An 18,312-nucleotide genomic window follows, 5' to 3' on the forward strand; every position below is an offset into this window, starting at 1 on the left:
TCGGAGTTGGAATATACGCTTTGATAAGGTGATCAAAGCATATAGTTTTATACAGACTTGCGGTGAAGCCTGTATTTACAAGAAAGTGAGTGGGAGCACTACAGCCTTTCTGATAAGTATATGTGAATGACATATTGTTGATCGGAAATGATGTAGAATTTTCTAGAAAGCATAAAGGAGTGTTTGAAAAGAGTTCTTCAAAGAAAGACCTCGGCGAAGCTGCTTACATATTAAGCATCAAGATCTATAGATATAGATCAAGACGCTTGATAAGTTTTTTCAATGAGTACATACCTTGACAAGTTTTTTTGAAGTAGTTCAAAATGGAACAGTCAAAAAGGAGTTCTTGCCTGAGTTGTAAGGTATGAAGTTGAGTAAGATTCAAAACCCGACCACGGTGGAAGATAGAGAGAGAATGAAAGTCATTCCCTATGCCTCAGCCATAGGTTATATAAAGTATGCCATCCTGTGTTATGTACCTTACCATGAGTTTGGAAAGGGGGTACGATAGTGATCCAGGAGTGGATCACTGGACAACGGTCAAAGTTATCCCTAGTTACCTAAGACGACTAAGGAAATATTTCTCGGTTATGGAGGTGATAAAGAGTTCGTCGTAAAGAGTTACGTCGATGCAAGCTTTTACACCGGTCCGGATGACTCTAAGTCTCAATCTGGATACATATTGAAAGTGGGAGCAATTAACTAGAGTAGCGGCATGAGCATTGTAGACATAGAATATTAGCAAAATACATACGGCTCTGAATGTAACAGAAGCGTTGACTATACTTCTCTCACAAGCAAAACATGATCACACCTTAGTACTCTTTGGGTGTTAATCACATAGCGATGTGTACTAGATTATTGATTATAGTAAACCCTTTGGGTGTTGGTCACATGACGATGTGAACTATTGGTGTTAAATCATGTGACGATGTGAACTAGATTATTGACTCTAGTGCAAGTGGGAGACTGAAGGAAATATGCCCTAGAGGCAGTAATAAAGTTGTTATTTATATTTTCCTTATATCATGATAAATCTTTATTATTCATGCAAGAATTGTATTACCCAGAAACTTGATACATGTGTGGATACATAGACAAAACACCGTGTCCCTAGTATGCCTCTACTTGAATAGCTCGTTAATCAAAGATGGTTAAGTTTCCCAATCATAGACATGTGTTGTCATTTGATGTACGGGATCACATCATTTGAGAATGATGTGATGGACAAGATCCATCCGTTAGCTTAGCATAATGATCGTTCAGTTTTATTGCTATTGCCTTCTTCATGACTTATACATGTTCCTCTTACTATGAGATTATGCAACTCCCGGATACCAGAGGAATACCTTATGTGCTATCAAACGTCACAACGTAAATGGGTGATTATAAATATGCTCTACAGGTATCTCTGAAGGTGTTTGTTGTGTTGGCATAGATCGAGATTAGGATTTGTCACTCCGAGTATCGGAGAGGTATCTCTGGGCCCTCTCGGTAATGCACATCATAATAAGACTTGCAAGCAATGTGACTAATGAGTTAGTTGCGGGATGATGCATTACGGAACGAGTAAAGAGACTTGCCGGTAACGAGATTGAACTAGGTATCGAGATACCGACGATCGAATCTCGGGAAAGTAACATACCGATGACAAAGGGAACAACGTATGTTGTCATAACGGTTCGACCGATAAAGATCTTCGTAGAATATGTGGGAACCAATATGAGCATCCAGGTTCCGCTATTGGTTATTGACCGGAGAGGTGTCTCGGTCATGTCTACATAGTTCTCGAACCCGTAGGGTCCGCACACTTAACGTTCGTTGACGATATAGTATTATATGAGTTATGTATGTTGGTGACCGAATGTTGTTCGGAGTCCCGGATGAGATCACGGACATGACGAGGAGCTCCGGAATGGTCCGGAGGTAAACATTCATATATTGGATGATATGGTTAGGCCAAGGGGTCAGGCCCACGGGGCTATAAGTCGTTGCAAAAGAAAGTTTTGCGGAGGTCAGAGGCCAAACGCCGGAGACCCCGGCGTCTGGGCCAGATGCCAAGGATTGTGGCGTTTGGTCCTGGAGTCCGAGTGGGACTCTTGCCTTTCGGGCAAAACCGACTTTGAGGAGGCTTTTGCTCCAAGTTTCGACCCCAGGGCTCAACATATAAATAGAGGGGCAGGGCTTGCACCAAAGACACATCAAGAAAGACCAAGCCGTGTGCCAGCAACCCCGTCCCCTCTAGTTTATCCTACGTCATAGTTTTCGTAGTGGTTAGGAGAAGCCCTGCGGAGATTGTTCTTCACCAACATCGTCACCACGCCGTCGTGCTGCCGGAACTCATCTACTACTTCGCCCGTCTTGCTGGATCAAGAAGGCGAGGACGTCATCGAGCTGAACGTGTGCTGAATGCGGAGGTGTCGTACGTTCGGTACTTGATCGGGACGGATCGTGAAGGTGTACGACTACATCAATCGCGTTGATAAACGCTTCCGCTTTCGGTCTATGAGGGTACGTAGACACACTCTCCCCTGTCGTTGCTACGCTTCTCCTAGATAGGTCTTGCGTGATCGTAGGGAAATTTTTGAAATACGGCGTTCCCCAACAGTTGGGCACCAAAAAAGTTCAAGAACCCTCGGAAAAAAGGATGCGGAGGCAGACTGAAACCACAGTCGACGTGACTAGCAAGGAGAACGCACTCACCCTCCTGCGGTTGAGGCTCGGTCTCGGTTCCCGGCAGCCTCCAAGATCCGTGAGCGATCAGGTCCCCGCTGGCCATGTCCTCCAAATCCTCCTTCCAGATTGCAGAGCGGATCCAGTCCCCCTGGATCCAACCAGGCAGCTGACCAGACCTCGATGACGATCCCCGACTCGTCTTCTTGTCCTTCGCCGCCGCTGTCGCCTTCTTTGTACGCTCCAGGGCCGCCGTCTTGTCCTTTCCATCACGGCGAACTGCGCATGGGCAGGGAAGCGACATTGAGATTGGAGGCGGACGCGGTGGAGAGGCAGAGGAGGAAGAAGGAGAATAGGGCACACTGTGCAACACAACGGCTTCGACGCCTTTTATGAGGATGTTTTCCGAGTGGCTGACTCATGGGCCCAAGAGATCCCGTCAAATCCCTCAATAGTCATGTGTCAGATACGTGGCGAAAAAGGTGGCGCAAGAATCGAGGTGCCTCTGTCTATCCACTCCGTTTTCTGCGGCACGCCTCGTCCTGCGCACTTCCCCAAAACTTCGAATCCCGTGAGATCCGGGAACCGCGGAGCTATCAATCGCGCCGAAGATTTCGTACCATATCAACACTCAGAGATCGTCCGTTAAGTTCATTTGACGGCATCTGAATCGATCAAGGCAACTGAAACAAGACTGAAGCTTCAGCATGACTCGCGAATCCATATGTAATACCTCCAAAGTATGGAATAGAGTCGAAGTCAACTTCAGCTCCCTCTTCAGTCGGACCTTAATCCATTCAGGGGCTAATGACGATGACATGTACCAAGGGTAGGGTCATAGGCCTGACCTAGACACCCTACCCAAGGACACTGCTACCTCTTGAGCTTGCGTTGGTTTTCCCTTGAAGATGAAAGGGTGATGTAGCAAAGTAGCGCAAGTATTTCCCTCAGTTTTGAGAACCAAGGTATCAATCCAGTAGGAGGTAACACGCAAGTCCCCTGTACCTGCACAAACAAACAAGAAACTCGCAACCAACGCGATAAAGGGGTTGTCAATCCCTTCACGGTCACTTAAGAAAGTGAGATCTGATAGAGATAATAAGATAAATATTTTTGGTATTTTTATTATGTAGATTGGAAAATAAAGATTGCAAAATAAACAACTATGGAAATAGCAAGTAGATAGGAAAATAATATGATGGAAGATAGATCAGGTGGCCATAGGTTTCACTAGTGACTTCTCTCAAGATAGCATATTCTACAGTGGGTGAACAAATTACTGTCGAGCAATTGATAGAAAAGCGAATAATTATGAGAATATCTAGGCATGATCATGTATATAGGCATCACGTCCGCGACAAGTAGACCGAAAAGATTCTGCATCTACTACTATTACTTCACACATCGACCGCTATCCAGCATGCATCTAGAGTATTAAGTTCATAAGAACAGAGTAACACATTATGCAAGATGACATGATGTAGAGGGATAAACTCAAGCAATATGATATAAACCCCATCTTTTTATCCTTGATGGCAACAATACAATACGTGCCTTGCTGCCCCTGCTGTCACTGGGAAAGGACACCGCAAGATTGAAACCAAAGCTAAGCACTTCTCCCATTGCAAGAAAGGTCAATCTAGTAGGCCAAACCAAACTGATAATTCGAAGAGACTTGCAAAGATAATTAAATCATGCATAAAAGAATTCAGAGAAGAATCAAATATTGTTCATAGATAATCTTGATCATAAACCCACAATTCATCGGATCTCGACAAACACATCGCAAAAAGAGGTACATAGAATAGATCTCCAAGAGAATCAAGGAGAACTTTGTATTGAGATCCAAAGAGAGAGAAGAAGCCATCTAGCTAATAACTATGGACCCGAAGGTCTGTGGTAAACTACTCACACATCATCGGAGAGGCCATGGAGTTGATGTAGAGGCTCTCCGTGATCGATCCCCCCTCCGGCGGAGCGCCGAAAAAGGCCCCAAGATGGGATCTCACGGGTACAAAAGGGTGCGGCGGTGGAAATAGGGTTTCGTGGTGCTCCTGGATGTTTTCGGGGTATATGCGTATATATATGAGGAAGAAGTACGTCGGTGGAACTACGAGGGACCCACGAGGGTGTGGGCGCTCCTATCCCCCTGGGCGCGCCCTCCTGTCTCGTGGCTGCCTCGCTTCTTTCTTGACGTCCACTCCAAGTCTCCCGGATCATGTTTGTTCCAAAAATAACTCTCCCGAAGGTTTTATTCCGTTTGGATTATGTTTGGTATTCCTTTTCTGCGAAACACTGAAATAGGCAAAAAAACAGCAATTTGCACTGGGCCTTTGGTTAGTAGGTTAATCCCAAAAATAATATAAAAAGGTATATTAAAGCCCATTAAACATCCCAAACAGATAATATAATAGCATGGAACAATAAAAAATTATAGATACATTAGAGACGTATCAGACACTGCCCTAGAGTCAAAGGCATTCAAAGCACAAGAAGAGAAACCGACTGAGTTATCAAGGTGTGCAATCCACTCGACCTTCAACCTCACTCGGATACCCCAATTCCATTCGACCAACAGAATGAGTCACTCGACGACACAAGAAATCACTCGGAGTTGAGAAGGCCTAACGTAACTCAGGATGGCAACGGCCAGGCAATCACTCTGTAGACTTATAGAACATTTATGCTCCTTTATTGCTGGCATTATCAGTAACACTCTATCTTAATGTACATTTAACCCTTTGTAACGTGGGCTGGCTGGGGTCCTTGCGCACTCTATATAAGCCAACCCCCTTCACTGGCACAAGGGTTTGCACCCCTTGTAACTTTCACGCATAATCCAGTCGACCAAGCCTCCGGGCACCGAGACGTAGGGCTGTTACTTCCTCCGAGAAGGGCCTGAACTCGTAAATCTTGCATGCACAACCTTGTCGTAGCTAGGATCTTGCCTCCTCCTACGTACCCCCTATTCTACTGTCACACTTACTCCCACGACAGGCACCCCATAACATATCAATTGTTATCTTAGCCGTGTGTGGTGCCCCCTTCCATAGTTTACTCCTTCGGTCATAGCATCATAGTGCTTAGGCGAAGCCCTGCACGGATCACATCACCGTCACCATCACCACGCCGTCGTGCTGACAGAACTCTCCCTCGACCCTCTGTGGGATCAAGAGTTCGAGGGACATCATCGAGTTGAATGTGTGCTGAACTCGGAGGTGCCGTACGTTCGGTACTAGATCGGTTGGATCGTGAACACGTTCGACTACATCAACCGCGTTAACCTAACGCTTCCGCTTTCGGTCTACGAGGGTACGTGGACACACTCTCCCCCTCTTGTTGCTATGCATCTCCTAGATAGATCTTGCGTGATCGTAGGATTTTTTTTGAAATTGCATGCTACGTTCCCCAACAGTGGCATCCGAGCCAGGTCTATGCGTAGATAATATGCACGAGTAGAACACAAAGAGTTGTGGGCGATAATAGTCATACTGCTTACCACCAACGTCTTACTTTGATTCGACGGTATTGCTGGATGAAGCGGCCCGGACCAACATTACATGACCACGTTCATGAGACCGATTCTACTGACGTGCTTTTGCACATAGGTGGCTGGTGGGTGTTTGTTTCTCCAACTTTAGTTGAATCATGTTTGACTACGGCCGGTCCTTGTTGAAGGTTAAAACAACACACTTGACGAAAAATCATTGTGGTTTTTGATGCGTAGGTAAGAACGGTTCTTGCCAAGCCCGTAGCAGCCATGTAAAACTTGCAACAACAAAGTAGAGGATGTGTAACTTGTTTTTGCAGGGCATGTTGTGATGTGATATGGTCAAGACATGATGTGATATAAGTTATTGTATGAGATGATCATGTTTCGTAATGTTATCTGCAACTGGCAGGAGCCTTATTGTTATCGCTTTATTGTATGAAAGGCAATCGCCATGTAATTGCTTTACTTTATCACTAAGCGGTAGCGATAGTCGTAGAAGCAATAGTTGGCGAGACGACAACGACGCTACGATGGAGATCAAGGTGTCAAGCTGGTGACGATGGAGATCATGACGGTGCTTTGGAGATGGAGATCAAAGGCACAAGATGATGATGCCATATCATGTCACATATTTTGATTGCATGTGATGTTTATATTTTATGCATCTTATTTTTCTTAGTACGGCGGTAGCATTATAAGATGATCCCTCACTAAATTTCAAGTTATAAGTGTTCTCCTTGAGTATGCACCGTTGCTATAGTTCGTCGTGCTGAGACACCATGTGATGACCGGGTGTGATAAGCTCTACATTCACATACAACGGGTGCAAGCCAGTTTTGCACGTGCAGAATACTCGGGTTAAACTTGACGAGCCTAGCATATGCAGATAAGGCCTCGGAACACTGAGAACGAAAGGTCGAATGTGAATCATATGGTAGATATGATGAACATAGTGATGTTCACCATTGAAAACTACTCCATCTCACGTGATGATCGGACATGGTTTAGTTGATATGGATCACGTGATCATTTAGATGACTAGAGGGATGTCTATCTAAGTGGGAGTTCTTATGTAATATGATTAATTGAACTTTAATTTATCATGAACGTAGTCCTGATATTTTTTTGCATATCTATGTTGTTGTAGATCAATGGCCCGTGCTACCGTTCCCTTGAATTTTAATGCGTTCCTAGAGAAAGCAAAGTTGAAAGATGATGGTAGCAATTAAACGAACTGGGTCCGTAACTTGAGGATTATCCTCATTGCTGCACAGAAGAATTACGTCCTGGAAGCACCGCTAGGTGCAAGGCCCGTTGCAGGAGCAACTCCGGATGTTATGAACGTCTGACAGAGTAAAGTTGATGACTACTCTATAGTTCAGTGTGCCATGCTTTACGGCTTAGAATCGGGACTTCAAAGACGTTTTGAACGTCATGGAGCATATGAGATGTTCCAAGAGTTGAAGTTAATATTTCAAGCAAATGCCCGAGCTGAGAGATATGAAGTCTCCAACAAGTTCTATAGTTGCAAGATGGAGGAGAACAGTTCTGTCAGTGAACACATACTCAGAATGTCTGGTACCATAACCACTTGACTCAGCTGGGAGTTAATCTTCTTGATGATAGTGTCATTGACAGAGTTCTTCAATCACTGCCACCAAGCTATAAAGGCTTTGTGATGAACTATAATATGCAAGGGATGGAAAAGACAATTCCCGAGCTCTTCGCGATGCTTAAAGCTACGGAGGTAGAAATCAAGAAGGAGCATCAAGTGTTGATGGTTAACAAGACCACTAGTTTTAAGAAAAAGGGCAAAGGGAAGAAGGGGAACTTCAAGAAGAATAGCAAGCAAGCTGTTGCTCCCAGGAAGAAGCCCAAGTCTAGACCTAAGCCTGAAACTGAGTGCTTCTACAACAAAGGGACTGGTCACTGGAAGCGGAATTGCCCCAAGTATTTGGCGGATAAGAAGGATGGCAAAGTGAAAGGTATATTTGATATACATGTTATTGATGTTTACCTTACTAATGCTCGTAGTAGCGCTTGGGTATTTGCTACTGGTTCTGTTGCTCATATTTGCAACTCGAAACAGGGGCTACGGATTAAAAGAAGATTGGCTAAGGACGAGGTGACGATGCGCGTCGGAAATAGTTCCAAGGTCGATGTGATCGCCGTCGGCACGCTACCTCTACATCTACCTTCGGGATTAGTTTTAGACCTGAATAATTGTTACTTGGTGCCAGCGTTGAGCATGGACATTATATCTGGATGTTGTTTGATGCGAGATGGTTATTCATTTAAATCAGACAATAATGGTTGTTCTATTAATATGAGTAATATATTTTATGGTCATGCACCCTTGATGAGTGGTCTATTTTTGTAGAATCTCGATCGTAGTGATACACATATTCATAATATTGAAGCCAAAAGATGCAAAGTTAATAATGATAGTGCAACTTATTTGTGGCACTGTCGTTTAGGTCATATTGGTGTAAAGCTCATGAATAAACTCTATGTTGATGGGATTTTGGAATCACTTGATGCTTGCGAACCATGCCTCATGGGCAAGATGACTAAGACTCCGTTCTCTGGAACAATGGAGCGAGCCACTGACTTATTGGAAATAATACATACTGATGTATGCAGTCCAATGAGTTTTGAGGCTTGCGGCGGGTATCGTTATTTTCTGACCTTAACAGATGATTTGAGCAGATATGGGTATATCTACTTAATGAAACATAAGTCTGAAACATTTGAAAAGTTCAAAGAAATTCAGAGTGAAGTGGAAAATCATCGTAACAAGAAAATAAAATTCTATGATCTGATCGTGGAGGTGAATATTTGAGTTACGAGTTCGGTCTTCATTTTAAACAATGTGGAATAGTTTCACAACTCATGCCACCTAGAACACCACAGCGTAATGGTGTGTCCGAACGTCGTAACCGTACTTTATTAGATATGGTGCGATCTATGATGTCTCTTACTGATTTACCACTATCTTTTTGGGGTTATTCTTTAGAGACGGCTGCATTCACGTTAAAAAGGGACCATCTAAATCCGTTGAGACGACACCATATGAACTGTGGTTGGGCAAGAAACCTAAGCTGTCGTTTCTTAAAATTTGGGGCTGCGATGCTTATGTGCAAAAATCTTCAACCTGATAAGCTCGAACCCAAATCGGAGATATGCGTCTTCATAGGATACCCAAAGGAAATTGTTGGGTACACCTTCTATCACAGATCCGAAGGCAAGATATTCGTTGCTAAGAATGGATCCTTTCTTGAGAAGGAGTTTCTCTCGAAAGAAGTGGAGGAAAGTAGAACTTGATGAGGTAATTGTACTTTCTCCCGAATTGGAAAGTAGTTCATCACAGAAATTAGTTCCAGTGATGCCTACACCAATTAGTGAGGAAGTTAATGATGATGATCATGAAACTTCAGATCAAGTTACTACCGAACCTCGTAGGTCAACCAGAGTACGTTCCGCACCAGAGTGGTATGGTAATCTTGTTCTGGAAGTCATGTTACTAGACCATGACGAGCCTACGAACTATGAGGAAGCGATGATGAGCCCAGATTCCGCGAAATGGCTTGAGGCCATGAAATCTGAGATGGGATCCATGTATGAGAACAAAGTGTGGACTTTGGTTGACTTGTCTGATGATCGGCAAGCCATGGAAAATAAATGGATCTTCAAGAGAAAGGCTAACGCTAACGGTAATGTTACTGTCTACAAAGCTCAACTTGTTGCGAAAAGTTTTTGACAAGTTCAAGGAGTTGACTAAGATGAGACCTTCTCACCCATAGCGATGCTTAAGTCTATCCGAATCATGTTAGCAATTGACGCATTTTATGATTATGAAATTTGGCAAATGGATGTCAAAACTGCACTCCTTAATGAATTTCTTAAAGAAGAGTTGTATATGATGCAACCAGAAGTTTTTATCGATCTTAAAGGTGCTAACAAAGCGTGCAAGCTCCAGCGATCCATTTATGGACTAGTGCAAGCATCTCGGAGTTGGAATATACGCTTTGATAATGTGATCAAAGCATATGATTTTATACAGACTTTTGGAGAAGCCTGTATTTACATGAAAGTGTGTGGGAGCTCTGTAGCATTTCTAATATTATATGTGGATGCCATATTGTTGATTGGAAATAATACAAAATTTCTGGATAGCATAAAACGATACTTGAATAAGAATTTTTTAATGAAAGACCTCGGTGAAGCTGCTTATATATTGGGCATCAAGATCTATAGAGATAGATCAAGATACTTAATTGGACTTTCACAAAGCACATACCTTGATAAAGTTTTGAAGAAGTTCAAAATGGATCAGTCAAAGAAAGAGTTCTTGCCTGTGCTACAAGGTGTGAAGTTGAGTCAGACTCAATGCCTGACCACTGCAGAAGATAGAGAGAAAATGAAAGTCATTCCCTATGCCTCAGCCACAGGTTCTATAATGTATGCAATGCTGTGTACCAGAACTGATGTGTGCCTTGCTATAAGTTTAACAGGGAGGTACCAAAGTAATCCGGGAGTGGATCACGGAACAGCGGTAAGGAACATCCTGAAATACCTGAAAAGGACTAAGGATATGTTTCTCGTTTATGGAGGTGACAAAGAGCTTGTCGTACATGATTACGTCGATGCAAGCTTTGACACTGATCCAGATCACTCTAAGTCACAAACCGGATACGTATTTATATTGAATGGTGGAGCTGTAAGTTGGTGCAGTTCCAAGTAGAGCGTCGTGGTAGGATCTACGTGTGAAGCGGAGTACATAGCTACTTTGGAAGCAGCAAATGAAGGAGTCTGGATGAAGGAGTTCATATCCGATCTAGGTGTAATACCTAGTGCATCGGGTCCAATGAAAATCTTTTGTGACAATACTGGAGCAATTGCCTTAGCGAAGGAATCCAGACTTCACAAGAGAACCAAACACAACAAGAGACGCTTCAATTCCATCCGTGATCAAGTCAAGGAGGGAGACATAGAGATTTGCAAGATACATACGGATCTGAATGTTGCAGACCCATTGACTAAGCCTCTTCCACGAGCAAAACATGATCAGCACCAAGACTCCATGGGTGTTAGAATCATTACTATGTAATCTAGATTATTGACTCTAGTGCAAGTGGGAGACTGAAGGAAATATGCCCTAGAGGCAACAATAAAGTTGTTATTTATATTTCCTTATATCATGATAAATGTTTATTATTCATGCTAGAATTGTATTAACCGGAAACTTAGTACATGTGTGAATACATAGACAAAACAGAGTGTCCCTAGTATGCCTCTACTTGACTAGCTCGTTAATCAAAGATGGTTAAGTTTCCTGACCATAGACATGTGTCGTCATTTGATGAACAGGGTCACATCATCAGAGAATGATGTGATGGACAAGACCCATCCGTTAGCTTAGCATAATGGATGTCAATACTGCATTCCTTAATGGATATCTTAAAGAAGAGTTGTATATGATGCAACCAGAAGGTTTTGTCGATCCTAAAGGTGCTAACAAAGTGTGCAAGCTCCAGCGATTCATTTAGGACTGGTGCAAGCATCTCGGAGTTGGAATATACGCTTTGATAGTGTGATCAAAGCATATGGTTTTATACAGACTTTTGGAGAAGCCTATATTTACAAGAAAGTGAGTGGGAGCTCTGTAGCATTTCTGATATTATATGTGGATGACATATTGCTAATTCGAAATGATATAGAATTTCTGGATAGCATAAAAGGATACTTGAATAAGAATTTTTCAGTGAAGGACCTCGGTGAAGCTGCTTATATATTAGGCATCAAGATTTATAGAGATAGATCAAGACGCTTAATTGGACTTTCACAAAGCACATACCTTGATAAAGTTTTGAAGAAGTTCAAAATGGATCAGTCAAAGAAAGGGTTCTTGCCTGTGTTACAAGGTGTGAAGTTGAGTCAGACTCAATGCCCGACAACTGTAGAAGATAGAGAGAAAATGAAAGTCATTCCCTATGCCTCAGCCATAGGTTCTATCATGTATGCAATGCTGTGTACCAGACCTGATGTGTGCCTTGCTATAAGTTTGGCAGGGAGGTACCAAAGTAATCCAGGAGTGGATCATTGGATAGCGGTCAAGAATATCTTGAAATACCTGAAAAGGACTAAGGATATGTTTCTTGTTTATGGAGGTGACAAAGAGCTCGTCGTAAATGGTTACGTCGATGCAAGCTTTGACACTGATCTGGATGCCTCTAAGTTGCCAACCGGATACGTATTTATATTGAATGGTGGAGCTGTTAGTTGGTGTAGTTCCAAGCATAGCGTCGTGGTGGAATCTACGTGTGAAGCAGAGTACGTAGCTGTTCGGAAGCAGCAAATGAAGGAGTCTGGATGAAGGAGTTCATATCCGATCTAGGTGTAATACCTAGTGCATCGGGTCCAATGAAAATCTTTTGTGACAATACTGGAGCAATTGCCTTGGCGAAGGAATCCAGATTTCATAAGAGAACCAAACACAACAAGAGACGCTTCAATTCCATCCGTGATCAAGTCAAGGAGGGAGACACAGAGATTTGCAAAATACATACGGATCTGAATGTTGCAGGCCCGTTGACTAAGCCTCTTCCACGAGCAAAACATGATCAACACCAAGACTCCATGGGTGTTAGAATCATTACTATGTAATCTAGATTATTGACTCTAGTGCAAGTGGGAGACTGAAGGAAATATGCCCTAGAGGCAATAATAAAGTTGTTATTTATATTTCCTTATATCATGATAAATGTTTATTATTCATGCTAGAATTGTATTAACCTGAAACTTAGTACATGTGTGAATACATAGACAAAACAGAGTGTCCCTAGTATGCCTCTACTTGACTAGCTCGTTAATCAAAGATGGTTAAGTTTCCTGACCATGGACATGTGTCATCATTTGATGAACATGGTCACATCATTAGAGAATGATGTGATGGACAAGACCCATCCGTTAGCTTAGCATAATGATTGCTAAGTTTTATTGCTATTGCTTTCTTCATGACTTATACATATTCCTCTGACTATGAGATTATGCAACTCCCGAATACCGGAGGAACACCTTGTGTGCTATCAAACGTCACAACATAACTGGGTGATTATAAAGATGCTCTACAGGTGTCTCCGAAGGTGTTTGTTGGGTTGTCATAGATCAAGATTATTATTTGTCACTCCGAGTATCGGAGAGGTATCTCTGGGCCCTCTCGGTAATGCACATCACTATAAGCCTTGCAAGCAATGTGACTAATGAGTTAGTTGCGGGATTATGCATTACGGAACGAGTAAAGAGACTTGCCGGAAACTAGATTGAACTAGGCATGATGATACGACGATCGAATCTCGGGCAAGTAACATACCGATGACAAGGGGAATAACGTATGTTGTTATTGCGGTTTGACCGTTAAAGATCTTCGTAGAATATGTAGGAACCAATATGAGCATCCAGGTTCCACTATTGGTTATTGATCAGAGATGTGTCTCGGTCATGTCTACATATATCTCGAACCCGTAGGGTTCGCACGCTTAACGTTCGATGACGATTTGTATTATGAGTTATGTGTTTTGGTGACCGAAGTTTGTTCGGAGTCCTGGATGAGATCACAGACATGATGAGGAGTCCAGAAATAGTCGAGAGGTAAATATTCACATATTGGAAGGTAGTATTCGGACATCAGAATGGTTTCGAGTGGTTCAGGTATTTTTCCACAGTACCGAGGGGTTACCGGAACCTCCCGGAGGAAGTATTGGCCCTACATGGGCCTTAGTGGAGAGAGAGAGGAGGGCCGTAAAGGGTGGCCGCGCCCCCCATGGTAGTCCGAATTGGACTAGGGGAGGGGGCGGCGCCCCCCTTTCCCTCTCCCTCTCCCACTCCTTCCTTCCCCCCCCCCTCCCCGGTGAAGAAAGGAAAAAGGGGGGGGCGAATCCTACTAGGAGTGGAGTCCTAGTAGGACTCCCCCCCATGGCGCGCCCCTCCTGGCCGGCCGCCGCCTCCTCCCCTCCTTTATATACAGGAGCAGGGGGCACCCCATAGCACATCAATTGTTCTCTTAGCCGTGTGTGGTGCCCCCCTCCACAGTTTACTCCTCCGGTCATAGCGGCGTAGTGCTTAGGCGAAGCCCTGCACGGATCACATCACCATCACCGTCACCACGCCATCGTGCTGACGGAACTCTCCCTCAACCCTCTGCTGGAACAAGAGTTCGAGGGACGTCATCGAGCTGAACGTGTGCTGAACTCGGAGGTGCCGTACGTTCGGTACTAGATCGGTTGGATCGTGAAGACGTTCGACTACATCAACCGCGTTAACCTAACGCTTCCGCTTTCGGTCTATGAGGGTACGTGGACACACTCTCCCCCTCTCGTTGCTATGCTTCTTCTAGATAGATCTTGCGTGATCGTAGGATTTTTTTTTAAATTGCATGCTACGTTCCCCAACATGATTTGTGTCAAGTGTGTGTTAGCCAACTGTTATCCAATTTTGATCCTTTGTGTCATGGTCTTATACCTTGACAATATGGGGTCAAAGTAACGGTTGAACAACTTGCCTTGAAAGGGGCAGTTCTTCTGTCAGAATGTGTTCAACAATGCCTTGAAAGGAGCAGTTCTTCTGCCAGAATGTGTTCAACTATACTAGGTTCTCATGTATTAGGGTGAGATGTTCATGTGGCCTACCAAAGACATTGAGGTTAGTAAAGCTTATGCATGTTTTGTGATGCCCGACTTAATCATGCACTAATCATACACGCAAATGTGATTGCCTTGAAAGGAGCAATTCTTCTACCAGAATGTGTTCAACTATACTAGGTTCTCATGTATTAGTGTGAGAGGTTCATGTGGCCTACCAAAGCCATTGAGGTTAGTAAAGCTTATGCATGTTTTATGACGCCCTCACTTAATCATGGACTAATCATACACGCAAATGCGCACAATCAAGATAAGAGACTCACAGGAGGATATCACAACACAACTCTAGACACAAATTAAAATAATACAAGCTTTATATTACAAGCCAGGGACCTCGAAGGATCGAATACATAAGCTCAAATACACAAGAGTTAGCGGAAGCAACAATATCTGTGTACAGACATAAGTAAACAAGTATGCCTTAAGAAGGCTAGCAAAACAATGAAAACAGATTGAAAAGGCGAAGGTCTCTTGCCTGGGAGCCTTCTAACTACTCTTGGTCGTCGACGATTTCCACATAGTAGTAAGCTCCGTCGGGGTAGAAGTAGTCGTCGGTGGGATCGATCGGCTGGCTCCTGGACTCGGTCATCTGATCACAACAATCGAGTATAGGGGAAAAGAGGTAGCAAAGCAACCATGAGTTGTCATCCAAAATACTCGCAAGACTTACATTAGATCATACTAAGTATGCATCAGTATCAAAAGGAATGGGGCTATATCTTTGGATTGAACTGTAGAAATGCCAGAATAGAAGGGAATGCCTAGCCTATCAAAGACTAGCACCTTGAAGCATCTTGCAACATTTGAAGAGTGCAGATTAGCATAATATAAAGTAACAATTATGTTGTAGTAACACTTAGAGATCCTTGCTCGACTTCCAGCAAGAAAGCAATCCCGGAGCCATCATATCCATTTAGTGTCTCCAGTATCCAGTTCTAACTGTATAGATCGGGATACAACTCCGAGCATCCCTGTGGACACGGCTATTCGAATAGATATACTTTCCTGCAGGGGTGCACAAACTTACCCGACACGCTCGATTAACTCCGGACGGACACACACTTTAGCGGGTCATGCCGGGCCTCGGCTGATCAACACGCCCTAGTCCTGTCTAGGCTCAACAGAGAGGCTAGCACGCCCGTCTACATCCTAACTCCTAAGCGCGCAGGGATCTTGGGCCCATCGCCCTTTGCATTGGTGCACGTTGTGTTCACATCAATTAAGGAGCAAACTTGTGTTCAAATGAGGGCATAGATCGATGGCCGGAGGCGTTTCCGTAGGTGCGTGCCTCCCACACCTGCGTGCCCCTATGAATTTGCACTAAAGAAAGCATCGTTGAAGCTTTGGGGAGTTATATGAGGAATGCCAACTAGAGAATGACAATATTTCATTCGTACTATTGAATGTTGAGAATGATCTCAAGGAGTGTGGAAGAACAACTATCACAGGCGATGGTAATCATTGTTGTGGAGTACTGCAATTTTTTGACTTAACTTTTTGACTGCACGACGATAGCGCCTGCCGCAGGTTGACGTAATGCTTGCTCTCTATCTTTTTCTTGTATGTATGATTTGTGAATCCATGCTTGGTCTCTATCTTTTTTCTCTTCTGTTTGAGAATCCATGCTGTCTATCAGTTAACCGTAGTTGAAATAATTTGCAAAAAAAATCAGTTGAAATAAGGCCGAAACGTTAATGTATATACAAAATCTGGGCCGAAAAAAAGTGGAGTAGCGCATAAGGTTCATGTCGGCGGCCCAGCCAAGGTTACGTGACCGCCACTAATTCTCTTCTCCGTTGCATTGCAGGAATAAAACCTGAGCGTGCCGCCGCCTCGCGGTCTCTCGCCGCAACCACCAATGGAGGCTCAATGCCCTCTCCTCCCCGACGACGTCATCGAGGGTATCTTCACGCGGCTGCCGGCCAGTTTAGTCCTCGGGTGCCGCGGCCTCTCACGGGGCTGGGCGGCCGCGCTCTCCTCCGACGACTTCGTTGACCGCCACCGCCGCGCCGCCAACCGGCACGGTGGCCCCAGGTTCTTCCTTTTTCAGAGCTCGTGGAAGACCAACACAACGACAACCACGGCGCACGCGTGGTCGCCTGCCCGGCCCGTCGACGGCGTCGTGCCGCTGCCGCGGATCACCATGCCCCTACGCTACCCCACCATCATCACGCAGCACTGCCGCGGGCTCGTCCTCGTAGACGACGGTCACGTCGAGGGGTCGCGCTGCGTGTACAATCCCTCCACCGGCCACATCGCGCGGCTCCCGCCGTGCCACTGGCGGGCGGGCCGCACTCTTCCGGCGCAGGGGCGCTACGAGAGCTTTGGCCTCGGCTACGACGCGCGCAGCGGCAAGCACAAGGTGGTGCGCGTATACTACCGTGGAGACAAGATCCCCGTCCTCGTTCAGGTCTACGTGCTGGACCAAGAGGGGTTCTGGCGCGCCGGCAGCGATCGACTGCCCCGAGGCGACGAAGCCGCCCGGCTGGGTGAGCGAGTACGAGCGGAGCGTGTTCACACACGGCCACGTGCACTGGATGGCACAGAAGAAGAGTCCGAAGATGGACTCGCACTGGAGGGTGACGCGCCGGGGACTCATCGTCTCCTTCTCAGTTGCCGACGAGACTTTCGGGGTCGTGCCGCTGCCTCCGCGCGTGGACTACCTCGGAGAGTACCGACTGACAGAGCTCGAAGGGCGCCTGTGTCTCTTCAACCCCATCGCCGACAGCATCCACCGCGATCGCCGGTCATACGACTTGTGGTTGCTGCGCGACGACGAGGCCGGTGCATGCGAGTTGCGCTGCCGCATAGACCCAAACACGGCGTCGCCGGAGGTCGCTCGGTCCATACTCTCTCGCAAAGCCAGTCCGGTCGCCTCCATGGACGACGGCCGCCGCATACTATTTATAAAAAAGAGCATCAAGCGGTGGGCAGCCGGCCCCTTCGCGTACACGCCATCAACCGGCAACGTAGAGCGCCTGCCCTACAGCCACATGTGTTCAGCCACGCTGTACGAGGAAAACGTTGTATCCCCCGGCAGGCCGTACGAGGACATCCTCTTCTTGCCGGCGGCGACACAGGCCCTTTGCGTGCACTAGCATGCTGTCCGCCGCCCCCACGCGACCTCATGCATCTCAAGTTTGTCTGCCGGAGCTGGCGCGCTATGATCGAGAGCACGCGTTTCGTTAAGCTGTTGAAGGCAAGGGCGGAGACAGGGGCCGAGCAAGTTCTGGCCGTGCTGCTAAACCCCCAAGGAGCCGCACCCCCATATGCGGTAAAATCTGGCATGTGACTAACTGATGACCTTAGCTAATCCATATGTCCACATTTCAACCTCCCAGATGTTTTTCACGGTACAATCTTATAGCCTGATTGATAATTAACATTTGAACAAAGCTCAAATGCATTCCGTTTCTTCTGATTTTGTTCGGTGTAGTTTTTTAGACT

The 18,312-nt window shown here is 45.2% G+C and overlaps 1 protein-coding gene across 1 annotated transcript; it reads left to right on the forward strand.

The window, feature by feature from the left end:
- The first annotated feature begins 16,723 nt into the window (after positions 1-16,723).
- Positions 16,724-17,963, forward strand: LOC109764473 (F-box protein CPR1-like). Its single transcript, XM_020323285.1, has 2 exons — positions 16,724-17,362; positions 17,412-17,963. The coding sequence occupies exons 1-2, from the start codon at positions 16,724-16,726 to the stop codon at positions 17,961-17,963; spliced, it is 1,191 nt and encodes a 396-aa protein (XP_020178874.1).
- The last annotated feature ends 349 nt before the right edge of the window (positions 17,964-18,312 follow it).

The sequence above is a fragment of the Aegilops tauschii genome, chromosome 5 (assembly GCF_002575655.3).
Source record: "Aegilops tauschii subsp. strangulata cultivar AL8/78 chromosome 5, Aet v6.0, whole genome shotgun sequence".
Lineage (NCBI taxonomy): Eukaryota > Viridiplantae > Streptophyta > Magnoliopsida > Poales > Poaceae > Aegilops > Aegilops tauschii.